The sequence below is a fragment of the Hippocampus comes genome, unplaced genomic scaffold (assembly GCF_001891065.2).
Source record: "Hippocampus comes isolate QL1 unplaced genomic scaffold, H_comes_QL1_v1.1 scaffold90, whole genome shotgun sequence".
Classification (NCBI taxonomy): Eukaryota; Metazoa; Chordata; class Actinopteri; order Syngnathiformes; family Syngnathidae; genus Hippocampus; species Hippocampus comes.
The window spans coordinates 223,044-240,300 of NW_017804912.1; the positions used below are offsets into that span (position 1 = coordinate 223,044).

A 17,257-nucleotide genomic window follows, 5' to 3' on the forward strand; every position below is an offset into this window, starting at 1 on the left:
CTCGTCAGGGGCGTACTCCAGCAGGAAGTCGGCGCACTGCTGTTCGCTGTACCACTCGGGCAGGTTGAGTTTGACGCGGAAGCGCCGTCCCAGGTAGTCCAGGACTTTGGAGCGCGACGTGCAGCCCTGCTCCGACACCAAGCGCAGCATTTCGCAGGCGCAGCTGCGGTACAGCGAGTTCTCCTCCGCACCTTTGATCAGCTCCGAGAAAATCTCCGCATCGCTCAGGTCCACCAGAGCCTGCAACGGAGACGTTGGCGGCAAGAAATTACAACGGCCTGGAAACCTGAATGTGAAGCCTTCACGCATGCAGACGCCCCAATCCGGATTTAAAAATTGTCATGATAAACCCTAACCTGAGCTTTAGACGCAAATGTGAAACTCTCCTACTTGATGAAAGCCTAATCGTTTGAAACACAAATATCGACTCGAAACCCTACTTTGAAACCTTAACATTGTTAGAAACCCTACTTTGAAATGCAAAAAAAAATCTTGAAGCTCTACTTTGTTAATCAAGCATAACCACATCACTGGCTTTAAACTCTAAAACCCGAACTGAAAATTCCTATCTTAAAACCTCCATCTGAAACTCAACCCCTGCTCCGGAGACGAAGCGTGTCGAAACTTTTTTTGGGGGTCGCGTACCTTCAGTGCGAAGCCGAGCGGCAGAAAGTAAAGTTCCTTTTGGTATATGAAGTTGAGCATGACGGTTCCGTTGTCCAGGTAGTGAAGGTTCATGTTGACCGCCGTGTGCTCCCCCTTTATGCAGCGCATGGACAAACCTGCCAGGAGACAGCGTGAAAACATGCAGGGACAACCCACCAACAAAAGCCCCATTTTAACGCTGCCAACAAAAATGGCCTTGTCTCTGCAATGCTCTTTGTGCCAATGGTACTGATGCAGAGTCGGGGACAGTCCATCCAGCAAAAGGTACAATCAGAGCCTTAATCAAGACAGGACAGTGTGAAAGGGTAAAAAAAAAAAAAAACCTGGACGCAGGTTTCACTGCACTACACAGTGCAGATAAAGTGTTCAGATAATGTCACACATCACACCAAATGCCGGTGATTGAATGAAGGTGACTTTGACGGGCGGTGTGAAAGGGGCTGAAGAGAGTAGGGTGTTTACCGTACTGCGTGTAGCCCTGGCCTCTGCTCTTCCACTTGGGTCGTGACATGGCGATGGGGTAGTTCCTCCGGGGCATGATCAGCATGCGGATCACCTTCTCGATGCCGTTCACGATGAAGTAGCCGCCCATTTCCTTAACACCGCGCAGACGTCATGGAATTATTCAAAACCCTACTTTCAAACCCCAACCAAGATATGAACAACTCTTTGTTCAAAACCCTAACATTGGCTTGAACTGTGAACCTTTGAGTAAAACCGCAAATGTGAAACCCCAACCTTTGCTCTAGGCCTTCATTTGAAACCCTAACCCTGGTTTGAAACCCTAAATTCGAAGCCCTAATCCTTGCTTCAGACCATAACTTGAAACCCAACACATATTTGAATCACTAAACGAGCCTCAACATAATTTCAAAGTAACCCTTGTGTGAAATTCTCAGTCATACCCTAACCCTACCCTACTTTGAACGACTATCCATTGTTTTAAACCCTAACCTTGACTTGAAACCCTAATTCAAAACCTCAGCCCTTGTTTGAAACCCTACTTTGAAACTCTAGCCTTTAGTTGAAACGCTAAATGACACCTCGTACCTTAATTTGAAACCCAAACAAATATTAGAAACCCTCATCCCTATTTGTAAGATTACCTTGAATTTGAAACCCTACCCAAGGTGTGAAACCCTGCTTTGAAAGCATAAACCCAGTTTGAAACCCCAAGTGGAAAGCCCAACGGGCGCTGGAAAGCCCACCTCGGCCTCTTCGTGGTGTTCCACGAGCTGCTGCGGCGTCATCCCGTGCAGGTTACACAGCTTGGACTTGACCATGATGGGAATTTGCCCGAGCACCTGCTTGATGATCCCTTTTGGAACGCCGTCCACCGACCAGCTCACGTCCGCCTGGATGCATGCAAAGTCGCAGGTAAAAAATTAGGATACTAAGGATTAACCCGCTTGTACAGTATTCGCATTTTTTAAAAATTGCCCGCCTTTTTTCCATGCCTATGTCACTGTGCGGCGGCGCCCACGTCACTCACCACTATCTTGCCCTTGTACGAGCATCGCCTGCCGCGACACTCTGCCGGGAAGACCCTCATCTCTCGGCACACGCTGGACTTGGACACGGCTGGCGGGTGCACGACGGCCTCCACGAACGCCAGGCCGATGCGCTCGCCGTTCAGCATGAACTCCAGCGGCGGGATGGCCTGATGACACGCCCACAGTCGCTTCGTTAGGTACGACGCAGCTTCACGCGGTATTGACGCCGGCACACGTCATTCGTGTTCAGTGGAGGAAATTTACATTCAAACTCGAATCCTGGCTTGAAACGGTCTTAAAAGCTTTCCTTGAATCACGGACCCAGTCTTGACACCCGACTTTTTGAGAACCCCAAGGCAAGTTTGAATCGTAATCATAATTAAGCCCGAACACCCACACCCTGCCCGTTTTATGAAAACCTAATTTGCGAAATTGACCTGTACAGTTTACTTTAATAATACATTTACGGGTTAAGTATAAGTTGTATAAATAAGGGCTTCATTAAAAATATTGTGTTTAGAAGAGTAAAGTTAGTTAGTTCAGTGTGTGAGACCTGCACAACGCGGCTGAGCCCATCGCCGATGGCATGGTCGAAGGAGTCAATGTGCGTTTTGACCAAGTCCTGCACAGCGCCACATTGGCTCTGTTTGAGCACACCGAAGCTTCCATCCGTGAGGTTCTTCAAACTCGGACCTTCGGCCACATCGTTCCATGCATCCGAGTCGTCCATGCTTGTTTACCACACGTGCGAGCTCGCCCCGGAAGTGCCGATTACGGAAGCCCAAAGCTGCAAATGCGAATTTTGAAATCACATTTGCGTCAGTATTACTTGCACTACAAAAAGTAAAAGAAAATATTAAATATTATAAGAAAATGTGGTTTAGACACTTAGTAATGTGGCAAATATAACTTTCAAGTGCCGTTGCAAATCACTTCTGTGTCGTTTGTCCCAATGTGACTGCCGTACATGCTTATCTTCCGCTTACGGAAGCCGAAACTGTCCTTCGCTTTTGTAATTGTGCTCCACACATTTTCTGTTTTAATTGTTTTTTTTTCCATATTAATAAGTGTGGTAAAAAATAACCAACATTGTAGTAGCTACTTTGTCCGAATAACAATAATACCCTACAGTTAACAAATACATACATTGTGATCTCCCGCCTTGTTTGTCGTGCGCTTTTTGGTGGGCACACAAACAAGTTTGACTAAGTAACATACACCTTATAAAGTAAATAACACATATACCTGGCAAAAAAGACATAACTTTGGGATAAATAAAAGTCTGACATCACTGACAACTTGCTAGTGATTCTTTATTCGTCGCCATGTTTTGAACACAAGATGGCGGTAATGTACAAAATGAAAAGGAAGGAGACCATTGTACTTACTAATTTTTATTTTTATATTATAATTTTAAATAGTACACTTTTTTGATTTTGCTTTCATTTCATCACCGGGTTTTACTTAAAACTGAAGAGAAACACTTAATAACATTTTTCGAGTTTCGGGAAAAAATAACAGATTCTACTTTTGCGGTCATTTTTGAAGGTCCTTATATGTCACCAAGATACTGATAAGCGGACTCGTGAAAATTGTTGCCCCATGACATGACCGTTTCAGACCGTATCCTTTGTTTGAAAACATCACACTGTTTTGAAAGTCAAAACGTGACATGAAAAAATTGCCCTTGTTTAAAACATCTTGCTGTCAGACAGACTGAAAGTTGGGGGATTTGTGCAATTTTAAAACAATGACGATTATTCAATGATCAAATTAGTTGGTAGCTAACTTGATCATCCATTAGTTGCTGATTCCTTCATTCATTTTTTTGCAGCTCTAATCCAAAACGTTTTCCGATGGCGTCAAGACGTCAAGTGACGTCATTGCTGCGCTCCACGTTGTCGCCCGTAGCGACTTTGGCGAGCGTGTTGCTTCAAGTTAGCCACTCGTCAACATTCCACAGAGATCTAGCCACGATGATTAATCATAATTAATGCGGCAGAAACACGCAAACGTAACTTCTTTCTATTTTTTCTTGTTCTTCTCCCGTTGTCATATTTTTTCAAATACTGTATGTAGAAGCGCACATCTCCCGGGAAACTCCTTCTGCTCATTGTGTGCCCGTCGCTCACGTTCCAGAGATGTGGATGACCGAGTGACGCCATCACGCTGGTTGGGGCCTCACGATCTCTCTCCACTTTGCCATTAAGAAAATAATAATACAGTAATTGTATTTTTGTGTAGTTGTAACTTTTATGAGAAACCACTTTATAAAACCAAAATCACAATTTCTATAAAAATTTTATTCTTGTGCTTGTACAATTTTTTTTCACCAAGTCAAGACATTTTCATCAAAATATTATGCTGTAAAGTCATAATTTACTTCTCGTTCGAAAAATCGAACATGAATAAAATGCAATTTTATTTATGTGAAGGCACAAATATTTTGTACTCGTAATATTATTACTTTGTTTTAAGGTCACCAAAATGTTCTAAATTTGTTTAGCTGTCTGCGGGTTGTCAAGTAAAACTCTAACCCCAAACCCCTAAACCTAACCCTAAACCTTTTCTGAGTAGTCTGTGCGCTTTGCTGCATTATATTGAGTTTGGTGCAAAACACTTTGATTAATTGAATTTACCAAGACAACAGGGGGCGCTACAACCCCAAACTATCTGTTCATTTGAGCCCACATTTCTTCCTAACTTTATTTTGAATAAACTTTACTTTCAAGAAATTGCATCAAACGCTGGAGTGGAGCGCACGGGCTTTCTCCGCCGCGAATTGGAATCCTTGTTTGGGCAACTGAATGTTATTCCAATAATGTCAGTCATCCATAGATGGAGTGACAGGTGACCCACGTCAGGAATGTGGCATCACAGAGAACAACAGACACAAAGAAAGTTCCGCAAAAAGTCCAAAGCGGCAGAACAGGTGTCCTCTATTAAAAGAAGGCCGTTGACCCGGTCGGTGTCGTGAAGACGGCGCGCACAAACACAAAGGAGGCTTCAGCTTCAGCTTTGGTGGTCTCCGCAGCGAAGGAGCTCCCTTCCCTGGCCTCGGCTCTTCTTTCATCTTGCCTCCGCCACCGGGGTGTTTATTCATTCGGTCATCTCGGTTACACCGGATGGCCGCCTCCCGATACTAGATACCATATTGGGCAGATACCGGTTTTATTTGAAGGTATACTTTACTTTGGAGTCAGCCAATCTTCCATTCAGCGGCCCCAGTTGGTCCTGAATGCTGCTGCTCACCTCTTGACTGGCACTCGTAAGAGGGAGCGCATCACTCCTACTCTGGCATTCCTTCACTGGCTCCCAATGTATTTTAGAGTTCTTCTTAATATCCGATTATTTGGTTTCAATTCTTTAAATGGTATCCCCCCCCCACCTTACATCTCAAGTATGAATTTTTTTTTTGCTTGAGCGGCCTTGAAAGTGGAGCCTCTCCAGACTGTGCATTAGTTGTTCCACCTGTAGGATTGGCCATCCCGGGGTGGTCCTCGATGGGCTGGCCGGAATGAAAATGAGGCGACCCGCTGGGGGTCGTGGCCTCCACATGTGTGGTGGCACACTGACAACTACTGAGTGTCGTTGCCCTCATGTTTGGAGAAGAAGCTCCATATAGACGACGTATCTCGAATACCGTGTACCCAGAGTAGTACTAGAGTACTGTGTATCTGGAGTACTCATTCCAGTGTGCCCGCCTTGGACACCTGGGGGCAGTATAAAACACACATACACCTATACTGTACATACAGCTGATTTCAGCTCCTTAGTATGTCACTAAGTTTGGTCGTTCTTCGCAGAGGATAAAAAATATATTACCGTGAATATTTTTTTGTCGCCCATTACCAAATGCCCTGTGGACCAGTACCCCTGTGGTTGGTGATGCCTGACCTGGAGGACTACACAACTAATTAGGTGTCCTCCGAATGCACTTTTTTTTCCGGGCCGGGGGGAAAAAAGATTCTTTCCGTGCCCCTTCGGTCGTCACGCTCCGGCTGACTCGGCCCATACAAGGAAGCTGCCGAAGCTTTGAGGCTTTGAGGCTCTGAGCAGCAATCAGGAGACATGAAAAGATTCTGCACTACTTTGGAGTCCATCTTGATAAAAGATGAGCATGTGATATTTTTTTTTCCTGACACGCAATTATATTGATGGAGAACATGCCAAGCGCCTGATAAATGCGTGTACACAACACACATGTCAGACTTGACAAAAAAAAAGATCCATTTTGTTAACGTGGTCACCAAAAAACCACCTAATGTCAGAATAGTTGGAATGTTAAGACACTAAAGTCGAGTTAAAAAAAAAAGTAGTGTGATAAGAAAAAAAAAAGGGGTCCTCTGAAATGTAAAACTGGTAACGTTGCAAGGCTAAAATAATACATCCAAATTCACTTTACGACGCATGCGTGCCAACTGCAAACGTTTGTTTTCTTCACAACCGCACACACGCGCGCGCACACGACGACTCGCAAGGACGAGCACGAGTGTCTCTGCGCGGCCACGCGACTGTGAAGTGTGCGCGCACGCAGCGGCTGCACGTCGCGCGCAGCGAAGCCTCGCAGGAGCGCGCACGCACGCACGGGCGCGTGGATTCGGAGCTGCGTCCATGATCTGCGGGAGCGCGAAGGTGCGGACAGGTAAGACGCCGATCACTGCGACGCGATCAAAGACGCCAGTGACGTCATCTCAAATCTCGAACACGCGTCGGTAAAGCCGGAGAACATTCGAGAAGCATTCGAAAGTTGTCGTGACGGGGTCCATTCTGGGACCCTAAATATGCCCCGTGCGTGTTTTTTTTTTTTTAATTCTTTAAGTGTCAAAGTAGAAGCGATTTTAACTGATTTCTGCCAGGCAGCTGCGATTTGATTGAGGAGGAAACACGTCCAAACTTTTTCTGCACGTGTATAGCTTATAAAGTGGCCTCTCGTGGTTGAAGCGGTGGTTCACATCATAATCAGAATGTCTAAAATGGTCAAAAATGTATTGGCGAGAACTGGACATTATTTTTGTGGATTCTCAAATGATCTCAAGGATTACGTGTGTCAGATGTCGCGACTTGAGATAAATATTATGACTAGAAACAACATTCCATGCTGCACTGCATGTTTCTCGAGCCTAGAATTCAGACAATTTCAGTTTTCTCTCCCCAAAAATAAAATAAAAAAGGAAAATGAACCTATTTTAAATCATCACACCATAAAATGTATTGTACACAATAACGAAATAGAAATTGTATTCCATGTTTAAAGAAAATGTCACGTGCTTGAAAAGTTAACGAGGGGAGACTGGTCGCTTGATGTCACATTTTTTTTTTACGCTCTTACCTATTTCTTGGAATCAACGGGGAAAGAAAGAAGAAGATTCGTGTCAGATGAAAGACTGAAGTCCCACGTATCCATTTTGCATTGGTGTCATTTTCATATTTTGTGTAGGTGCCGAGTTATCAGCAATCAAATATTGAGTGTCAACACCCGACAGATGCATTTATAAACGCTCAAACCAAACCTGACAAGACAACCAATGTCTTCCCTATAGTCGGACTCATCATCCGAACAGCCATTGTGACGTACGTCAATCGATTTGGCAAACGTCCATTTTTCCTCGGCCCATTCTGCGTGACAACTAAGCCGAAAATGATGGACACACGTCCCCCCTCCCCTAATACCATCTCCACTTTAAAGTTAACTTAGAACAACGACTGAGGTAAGACAAGATGCCTTCATCTCTCCTCAAACAAGTGCAAACGTATCACCGCTCGAACTTTTATCTGGAAAATATACAATATATAAAATACATCAAGTAACTTTTTTTTTTAACTTTCCGTTATCCAAAATGGTTAATCGGCTCTCATCTTAGCCCATAATGTGCTACTCTCAGGACACCCCCCCCCGCCCCCCCTGACCATAAGCAGGAAGAAAACTCGTATTCCAACGTGTATTTGCGCCCTCTGGTGGAGAAGCAACGTCACAACGTACCCATGTGACAAGCCTCGATCTTGGACAACTGAACAGAACTTCAAAACCCACAAGCAAACAAACAAGCGTGAAAGGGAACGTTTTTGAAAAGTATTAAATGTGCTTTACACGAAATGTATTGTACTGGACCGAAAAAAAAAGTTTCAACAAGAAATATAAGGGGGGAAAAAATAATGATTCAATTAACATTACATTACATTACACGTCAAAGTGAACTAAAGATATGAAATTGTAATTTTGTGATATGATCGTCATTTTGTGATTAGATTAAAGCAGATTTTTTACAAGAGAAAAAATGGTTACGTCATGTTATGAAAGAAAAGTTCAATTTATCAAAAAATAGTGGTAACATCACAAGAATATTTTTGGAGATCTATTTGGAGAGACAAGCAGCATGGTCACGTCATGCAAACACTCACCATTTGTGGCGTGTCATAATTCCGAGTAATCCTGCTGGCATTCCTGCTGCCCTCGTTATGATCGTCGTAATTTTTGTCTTTCAGATGGAAAACGTCGGTGGAGACACAAGACCTCACACAGCCGGCATCAGCCCAGGAACTGGAAGGTCAGGAATGTGCGATGGTGAAGCAGGCACAGCGCAGGCTTGCTTGCCAAAGTACGATTGACAGAATCAAGTCATATTTTAAGAGAAAAAGTTGGAATTTTATGAGCCAGCAAAGTGTCGATAATAAAGTCAGAATGTCACGTGACGAGTTAGAATATTGTGAATATAAATCCACATGATTAAAAAAGCAGCATAAAATTAAGTGAACAGTCATATCCGACGATTGAAAAAAAAATGCAGTGTTGAGAATAGTGATAGTTTACGAAAAAAAATCAGAATGTCACGAACGTAGTTGTAATGTTCGGCATATAAACTCACAATTGACAAGAAAAATGCTCAGGTGGCATGTCATGCGAATAACGTCATATTTTACGGCGAGAAGTCGCAAAGTGTCAAGAATCGCAATATTTTACGAAAAAGGTTGAAATGGCACGAGAATAGTTGTCATGCCACAAGATGTCGCATAATGATGGCCATCAACATGAATTGAAAACAGTTTTGTGGATTATTTCACGTGCAGTGGTTGAGCGTGAAGCATCGTTTCCGTGGCGATGCGACCGCACGGGCGCTGGCTTCAGTAGCGGTCGTAAAATATTCAGCACCAGCGACCGCGTGTCCGGTGACAATCGAGCGGCTGCACTTTCCGGCCTGTCTAGTGTGTCACCGTAAAAGACACGCTCAACACAACACACAGCTGTCTTCTGACTGCAAGGAAACGAATGTTCATGTGGAGTTTGCTGGCGCCATCTAGCGGTGGGGGCTCTGGAGCGCACTCATATGTATCTCACGCCCCCCCCAAAAAATAATTATAACAATAAATAAAATAAATAAATCAGCCAAGTAACAGCTTGCTTCTCCACAATCTCGTACGGTCTCGTTTCGTCGCTGCTACGGCTTCACGGGCGTCCATTTTGTTTGCGTCAGGTGATGCTGTGGCTGATGGCAGCGTTGCTCGCCTTGGCGGAGGACGTGTTGTCTGAGGAGGACGGTCCAGAAAACCAGCTGAAACCACACCGGCATGTCCTCGGGCGGCCCCCCTGGAGGCCTTCTGCACCGGAGACCCGAGACCACATCGCCTCGCTGTGGCCGGAAGCCCTCGGTACAATTTCTTTGCGAGACTTTGCGAGCGATAGGCGTGTTCACCCAATTTGGTGGCGACGGTTGAAACCGGTATTGGGGAATTGTTTCCTAACTTTTTAGGGGCCGCTACTGAGCATAGCAGACGTGGCCGCGCCTCTCCACTGGCTTTTTCTTTCGGCCATTTATCCAACTCTGGTGCTAAGCTAACCACGACGATGCGCTGGTGCTAGGGAGCATCTTAATATAGTCCAGTTACAGTATATGGACCTTCTCAAGGCCGAGCTCGGGTCACCGGAGCCCGTGTAAAAATAAGCCAGCCTGCCCGACCACGCAGCATCCTTCGAAAAAAACCCGTCAACACAAACACTCCATCATCTGATTAGTTAAGACAAGTATGGTGGACCCCCCCCCACTGCTACTCGAAGTGGACAAGTCTGCGAAAATCTGCGTCTAATATGTATTCCTCTGCCCTCGAATATTACTGCGGCATGCTGAGGAGCTGTGACCACCTTGATGTGTAGCCCTAAGTCCGTGTTCTACTGCCCCCAGGTGGCCACGGAGGCAGCGCCGCATTAGACAAAAATCAATCAACGCGATCGGCGTGCACTCAAATGATTTTTGTTGGCGGTTATACAGTCGCAGCTCACTGAGCGTGACGGGGAAACATGAAAATATTTCTGTGCAATTATGACATTACGCGCGTGTGCCTGGGTGCGTGTCTGAACGTGGTTGCGCGATCCAGCGACTCGTTCCCCTGGGGAACATTTCGACAAATGTGTGCCTGCTGTTGATTACAGTACAAGTGTTCCTGACGTAAACACGGTGGGGGGGGGGGCATGAACTGACAAGCAATGCCTTGTGGTTCTTAGAGAAAGTGACGCCAAGACAACCGCAAATTTATATATATATATATATATATATATATATAGAAAGGTGTATAAATAGATATATATATATTTCATTTTTCATTGAATGGTTAATTTTAAAAATGGTTCATGATTTTATTAACATTTGGATATTTTATTTCTTTTTTCTGTTTAATATTTTGCATTATTAAAAAATAGTCCAATTTTCCAATAGCTAGTTTTAAATGGTTTATTTTTACATTTACTGTATGATACATTTGTATTATGTTCTAATAATCTTCCACATTTGACGTTTTCACTTAAAAGTTTGCATTATCTTATAAAAATATGAATTACATTTTTTCCCATGTCTAATTTAAAAAATTTTCCCCACATGTTATTTTTTTAGAAGCGTGGACGCCACTCCAGGACGCGGACGCCGCTCGGAGCCGGTGGCGCCGCTCCCCTCGCGACGGCAAAGCGCCGACATCCCGCAGGAAGCCAAAGCGGCCCAAGGGCAGCGCGTCGTGCCGTGTGGAGAAGCGTCAGACGCGCGTCCGCGAGCTGGGCCTGGGCTACGACTCGGACGAGATCGTCCTGTTCAAGTACTGCGTGGGCTCGTGCCGCCCCGCGCGTCGGAACTACGACCTGGCGCTGGGGGCCCTGGCGGCGCGGGGCGCCATCTCGGCCCGCAAGGTCAGCGGCCGGCCGTGCTGCAGGCCCACCCGCTACGAGACCGTGTCCTTCATGGACGCTCGCGCCATGTGGCAGACCATCCGGTGGCTCTCGGCCGCCGACTGCGGCTGCGTGGGCTGAGCGATCGCCTCGACGATGTGTCGATGTCACCGTGAGGACCCGCCGGTGGCCTGGGAATCCAAGCCGGAACCTTCGGGTGTGCGCCGCCGGCGCCGAGATACCCCCAAGAGAGCCTTAACTTGGGACTTGGGAGTTTTTTGGAACGATCTACATTGAGGTGTGGCTCAAAGGAAGACCCCGCTAAAGTCGTACTTTGAAGAAGTACTGGAAATTGTGCAGAGTGGAGCTCGTACCATGTCAAAACTTTCTGGCCACAGATGATTGCCAACTGGTAATCACAGACACTTCTATCGACTACAACACATAATCTGCGAATACTCGACATTCTTTGTTGGGGTGTAAAATGCCCATACTTGTTTGACTTGCCGTCACAATTTTCCCCTCAGACCGTCAAGTGTACTCACGACCTGGGCTGCTCTTCGATCTGAAGTGGGGCATCGCTGCCATCTACTGGCGCTCGTGCGTCAGCAAAGTTGTTTCCAAGCTTGACATTCACAGTGGAGCAGAATCAGGCGCTCCTGTTGAAAAACGGACATGTCATGTACTGTATGTAACATATGTATATAACGTATATTCGTATAAAATGTAGAGGAGCGTATCCGTCAATGGCAGCAAATGACTCAATGGTAGAAAACGCTTTTTGAGCAGCGTAACAAATATCAGGCGGGGCAGCTTTTCCATCTGTTACCTCCGCTTCGGATTTTCACACTGCTGGCGTGTACCCAGCCGGCTTTTGTTCTGTATGAATGGCATCGAAACGGCACAACAGTTGTCTGGCTCAGAGCCAGTTGTTGCAAGATCCTCGTGCACAGGCCTCTGGTAGCCACAAACGGAAAAATGCGACGGCACCGATGTGACGATTTTGTGACACGTCAGTATGAAAGACGCCGTATTTTTTTCTTCTTGTTTTTATGATGTTCCAGATGAACGAGACCTAAACTGAATGACAGTTTTGTAGCTTCGAAGTTAGCATCAGAACAAGACATTTAAAAGCAAAGTAAATGTTTTTTTCCCCCCTAAAATCACGAAAAGGAACGTACAGAGCGAGAGGAAAAATGGATTTTAGAAATCCTTTAAAAGACCTTCATCATAGGTGAGGGGAAAAAGTCTAGTTTTTAGCCTGGAGTTAAAAGTTCTGTTTGCATTTATTCCAGTTGTGTGCAGCACGAGAGCTTGCCCCAAGTCTGCTTACCTCAGAATCCGAGTGGCTTTATATTCAATTTGCATTTCTTTCATGTATTCAGGACCTAAAACCAAAACGGCGATGTTGAAGGTGGTTGGAGCAAGTTCAGGACCAAAAGCACTTTGCAAACTTGTCTCCTGCTTGTTTTTCCGACGGCGGTAAAATGTTGCCACCAAGGTCAAGGCAAGCATAGCATGCCACTGACATGTCACACACACACACACACACACACACACACACGCACACACACACACACACACACACACACACACACACACACACACACAAACACTACTGTAGCGCTGTTTACACGACGACACGGTGTTGTGGGATGCCACGGACAAATATAGGCGTGAGCCAAGCGTTCTTTAAAGTGACGGCTTTTCAACACGCCGTTTAATTTTAGACGAGCTGAGACGCGACACCATTCAAAAGCATCGTCTTGGCATAACAAAGCACGCCACCGCCGTTCGCTCGATGGCACATCCGGAAATCGCACTAAAAGATTTCGGATGGACGAAAATAGGCCACAACAGGTGGAGGCCAAAATAACAGCGCAGTTCGTACCTCGGTGTGAAGGTTAACATTTGAGCAACGCTTAATCGCCAATCACAGCTTCAAGGATGCTTTTTCGGGAACGTGCACGTAACAATCAATAGTTCGCCTTCTTTTTCTGAGCCGGAAAAGTGCAGCAGGAAGCGTGTGAATGGTCTGAATGCTTACGTTCTTAAACCATCCGTGCCTTCATGGTATGCAAATGATATTTTTTTTTATGTAAAAGTGAAAGTACACAACAACGGTGTGACTTCTTTTTAAGAAACACAAAAATGTGATGAAAAAAAGCAATGTTCGAACATGATGTAAAAGAGAATCAATTTTCTTTTTTTGAAAAGTTAGATATGAATAATTTATTTGCTGTTTTTTTTTTAAAGAAAGTGCAACAGTAACAGTTTTAACAGTTCTGCGCCATAAAATCAACAATACCTTCAGTTATATGTACTTTATAAACGATTAAATATTTTCTTTTTAGGAAAGTGCCTTAGTCGTGTTGACATAACAAAGCCATCACGCATGACTAAAATAAAAACAATATTTTTTTTTAAACTGCAGATTAAAAAAAAAGTCACTGACAGTACCTCGTTTTCTCAAGTCAAGTTACAACTTTTCATGTACTGTATCATTAAGAGAAAAGGCCTCAGGAAAATTGTTTGATCGTGTTTCACGTTGTTTGAAGTCATTCTCACTCAACACGAGTGCAATCCCATTTAACATCTGATCTACGTATCACTTTTTTGGGGTCGCTTAAATCCCTCGCAATGGAGCAAACATATTCTTGAAGGCCCCATGATTGAGTTTTTGGTCAGGAGTCTGTCAAATGTAGAGTTTGACTACTGCAGAAAAATGAAATGTACAGTATTGGACAAAATCGTCTCTATGCTAAGCTAGCCTTAACACTTTCATCATGTCTTAAAAATGAAAACGGTCGAGAAAGCTCCTCTTCTATGCTATGCTATGCATCACCTCGACTTTTACTGTACATAAAACATATTTATTCTATAAATTATTTTATTTATTCGTCAGTTGCACTCATCATGACGACGGGATATTTATGAGACATGTATACAAAGTATTTAGCACCCCCCAACACACACACGCACACACACATTTTTAAAATACATTGGTCGTTCTGAAATGAGTCACAAAGTTTGTTTTTCCTCCTGTTTGCATTTATTCCAGTTGTGTGCAGCACGAGAGCTTGCCCCAAGTCTGCTTACCTCAGAATCCGAGTGGCTTTATATTCAATTTGCATTTCTTTCATGTATTCAGGACCTAAAACCAAAACGGCGATGTTGAAGGTGGTTGGAGCAAGTTCAGGACCAAAAGCACTTTGCAAACTTGTCTCCTGCTTGTTTTTCCGACGGCGGTAAAATGTTGCCACCAAGGTCAAGGCAAGCATAGCATGCCACTGACATGTCACACACACACACACACACACACACACACACGCACACACACACACACACACACACACACACACACACACACACAAACACACACACACACACACACACACACACGCACACACACACACACACACACACACACACACACACACACACACACACAAACACTACTGTAGCGCTGTTTACACGACGACACGGTGTTGTGGGATGCCACGGACAAATATAGGCGTGAGCCAAGCGTTCTTTAAAGTGACGGCTTTTCAACACGCCGTTTAATTTTAGACGAGCTGAGACGCGACACCATTCAAAAGCATCGTCTTGGCATAACAAAGCACGCCACCGCCGTTCGCTCGATGGCACATCCGGAAATCGCACTAAAAGATTTCGGATGGACGAAAATAGGCCACAACAGGTGGAGGCCAAAATAACAGCGCAGTTCGTACCTCGGTGTGAAGGTTAACATTTGAGCAACGCTTAATCGCCAATCACAGCTTCAAGGATGCTTTTTCGGGAACGTGCACGTAACAATCAATAGTTCGCCTTCTTTTTCTGAGCCGGAAAAGTGCAGCAGGAAGCGTGTGAATGGTCTGAATGCTTACGTTCTTAAACCATCCGTGCCTTCATGGTATGCAAATGATATTTTTTTTTATGTAAAAGTGAAAGTACACAACAACGGTGTGACTTCTTTTTAAGAAACACAAAAATGTGATGAAAAAAAGCAATGTTCGAACATGATGTAAAAGAGAATCAATTTTCTTTTTTTGAAAAGTTAGATATGAATAATTTATTTGCTGTTTTTTTTTTAAAGAAAGTGCAACAGTAACAGTTTTAACAGTTCTGCGCCATAAAATCAACAATACCTTCAGTTATATGTACTTTATAAACGATTAAATATTTTCTTTTTAGGAAAGTGCCTTAGTCGTGTTGACATAACAAAGCCATCACGCATGACTAAAATAAAAACAATATTTTTTTTTAAACTGCAGATTAAAAAAAAAGTCACTGACAGTACCTCGTTTTCTCAAGTCAAGTTACAACTTTTCATGTACTGTATCATTAAGAGAAAAGGCCTCAGGAAAATTGTTTGATCGTGTTTCACGTTGTTTGAAGTCATTCTCACTCAACACGAGTGCAATCCCATTTAACATCTGATCTACGTATCACTTTTTTGGGGTCGCTTAAATCCCTCGCAATGGAGCAAACATATTCTTGAAGGCCCCATGATTGAGTTTTTGGTCAGGAGTCTGTCAAATGTAGAGTTTGACTACTGCAGAAAAATGAAATGTACAGTATTGGACAAAATCGTCTCTATGCTAAGCTAGCCTTAACACTTTCATCATGTCTTAAAAATGAAAACGGTCGAGAAAGCTCCTCTTCTATGCTATGCTATGCATCACCTCGACTTTTACTGTACATAAAACATATTTATTCTATAAATTATTTTATTTATTCGTCAGTTGCACTCATCATGACGACGGGATATTTATGAGACATGTATACAAAGTATTTAGCACCCCCCAACACACACACGAGCTAGCCTTAACACTTTCATCATGTCTTAAAAATGAAAACGGTCGAGAAAGCTCCTCTTCTATGCTATGCTATGCATCACCTCGACTTTTACTGTACATAAAACATATTTATTCTATAAATTATTTTATTTATTCGTCAGTTGCACTCATCATGACGACGGGATATTTATGAGACATGTATACAAAGTATTTAGCACCCCCCAACACACACACGCACACACACATTTTTAAAATACATTGGTCGTTCTGAAATGAGTCACAAAGTTTGTTTTTCCTCTTAAGCTTGGCTTGTTGGAGTGTGAAGAAGTCGCCTTCACCAATCTCGATCGTGTGTCGACGTGTTGTAGTTTATTGACTGTCAGTGGGACGTCAGCGCAATAACACACTAAGGGAATAATAAAAGCAACCCATAAATCGATGTAATTGTTGTTTTTGTCTATTCATTCGTCCGAGTAACGATTTTATTGCACAGGAAATTGTTTTTGAGATGGGACAAGGCTTTCTATCATAAACTGTAATGCAATGGAATCACTATTTTTGTAACTTTTGTACACATTTTGTACACAGTAAAGTATTTTAAAAGTGTTCTGGAGAGGGTGTTTTTATTTCTTGTTGAGGTCTGCTATTTCCGTTTTATCAGAAATATGTTTGTTAAATGGGAAACGGTGCTGATTTTCATTTTGATGTCATTACCTGTGTTGTTTTACTTTGGATCAGGGGCACACTAACGTCACCAGTAGCAGTAATTCTCATTTTCAATGTTGGTGAACCCTGCGCTACATTTTTCTCCGTTTAGTATTATTCGCTGGATATTTCTTATTAAAAGATCAAATGACTGAAAGTTTGTGTAAACTTAAATAATGGACAATACTGACATCTAGTGGACAAACTAAAAAAAACGCCTGCTCAGGTTTGTGTTGAAAATGAAAGTTTAAATAAAATATTGATTTGATAATAGCCACTAATTTACCATGAAGGTGGAAGAATGATAAGAAATACGCCACGTATTTTATTGTTTGTTCCTATTTACTCGTTCAGTGATTATGTCAGACCAAGGACGGATGTGCCATTTTGATTTTGGTAAGGGGGTGTTACCGGGATGAACCATTAACTACAAAGTGATTAAAAGG

The 17,257-nt window shown here is 43.6% G+C and overlaps 2 protein-coding genes across 2 annotated transcripts in view; one reads left to right on the top strand and one right to left on the bottom strand.

Annotated features, from left to right (window-relative positions):
* polr1b (RNA polymerase I subunit B) overlaps positions 1-2,889 on the bottom strand; it is an 8,212-nt gene extending 5,323 nt beyond the window's left edge. Inside the window, exons 1-6 of the mRNA XM_019884853.1 lie at positions 2,713-2,889; positions 2,159-2,326; positions 1,875-2,021; positions 1,129-1,261; positions 646-782; positions 17-240 (exon numbers count right to left, since the gene is read on the bottom strand). Of these exons, the coding sequence (XP_019740412.1) occupies positions 17-240; positions 646-782; positions 1,129-1,261; positions 1,875-2,021; positions 2,159-2,326; positions 2,713-2,889 (986 nt within the window). The remainder of the gene's footprint in view (positions 1-16; positions 241-645; positions 783-1,128; positions 1,262-1,874; positions 2,022-2,158; positions 2,327-2,712) is intronic.
* A 3,772-nt stretch (positions 2,890-6,661) lies between these two features.
* LOC109524795 (neurturin) lies at positions 6,662-11,668 on the top strand. Its single transcript, XM_019884900.1, has 4 exons — positions 6,662-6,804; positions 8,646-8,707; positions 9,632-9,806; positions 11,042-11,668. Exons 1-4 carry the CDS (start codon positions 6,774-6,776, stop codon positions 11,446-11,448), a joined length of 675 nt encoding a protein of 224 aa, XP_019740459.1. The 5' UTR covers positions 6,662-6,773; the 3' UTR covers positions 11,449-11,668.
* The last annotated feature ends 5,589 nt before the right edge of the window (positions 11,669-17,257 follow it).

What these genes read in the sequence shown, in the direction of transcription:
- LOC109524795 (XM_019884900.1), top strand. Translation starts at nt 6,774, where the DNA reads ATGATCTGCGGGAGCGCGAAGGTGCGGACAG. An exon ending in GAGCGCGAAGGTGCGGACAG is followed by an intron (nt 6,805 to 8,645) that starts GTAAGACGCCGA and finishes TTTGTCTTTCAG; the next exon opens with ATGGAAAACGTCGGTGGAGA. An exon ending in GCTGTGGCCGGAAGCCCTCG is followed by an intron (nt 9,807 to 11,041) that starts GTACAATTTCTT and finishes TTATTTTTTTAG; the next exon opens with AAGCGTGGACGCCACTCCAG.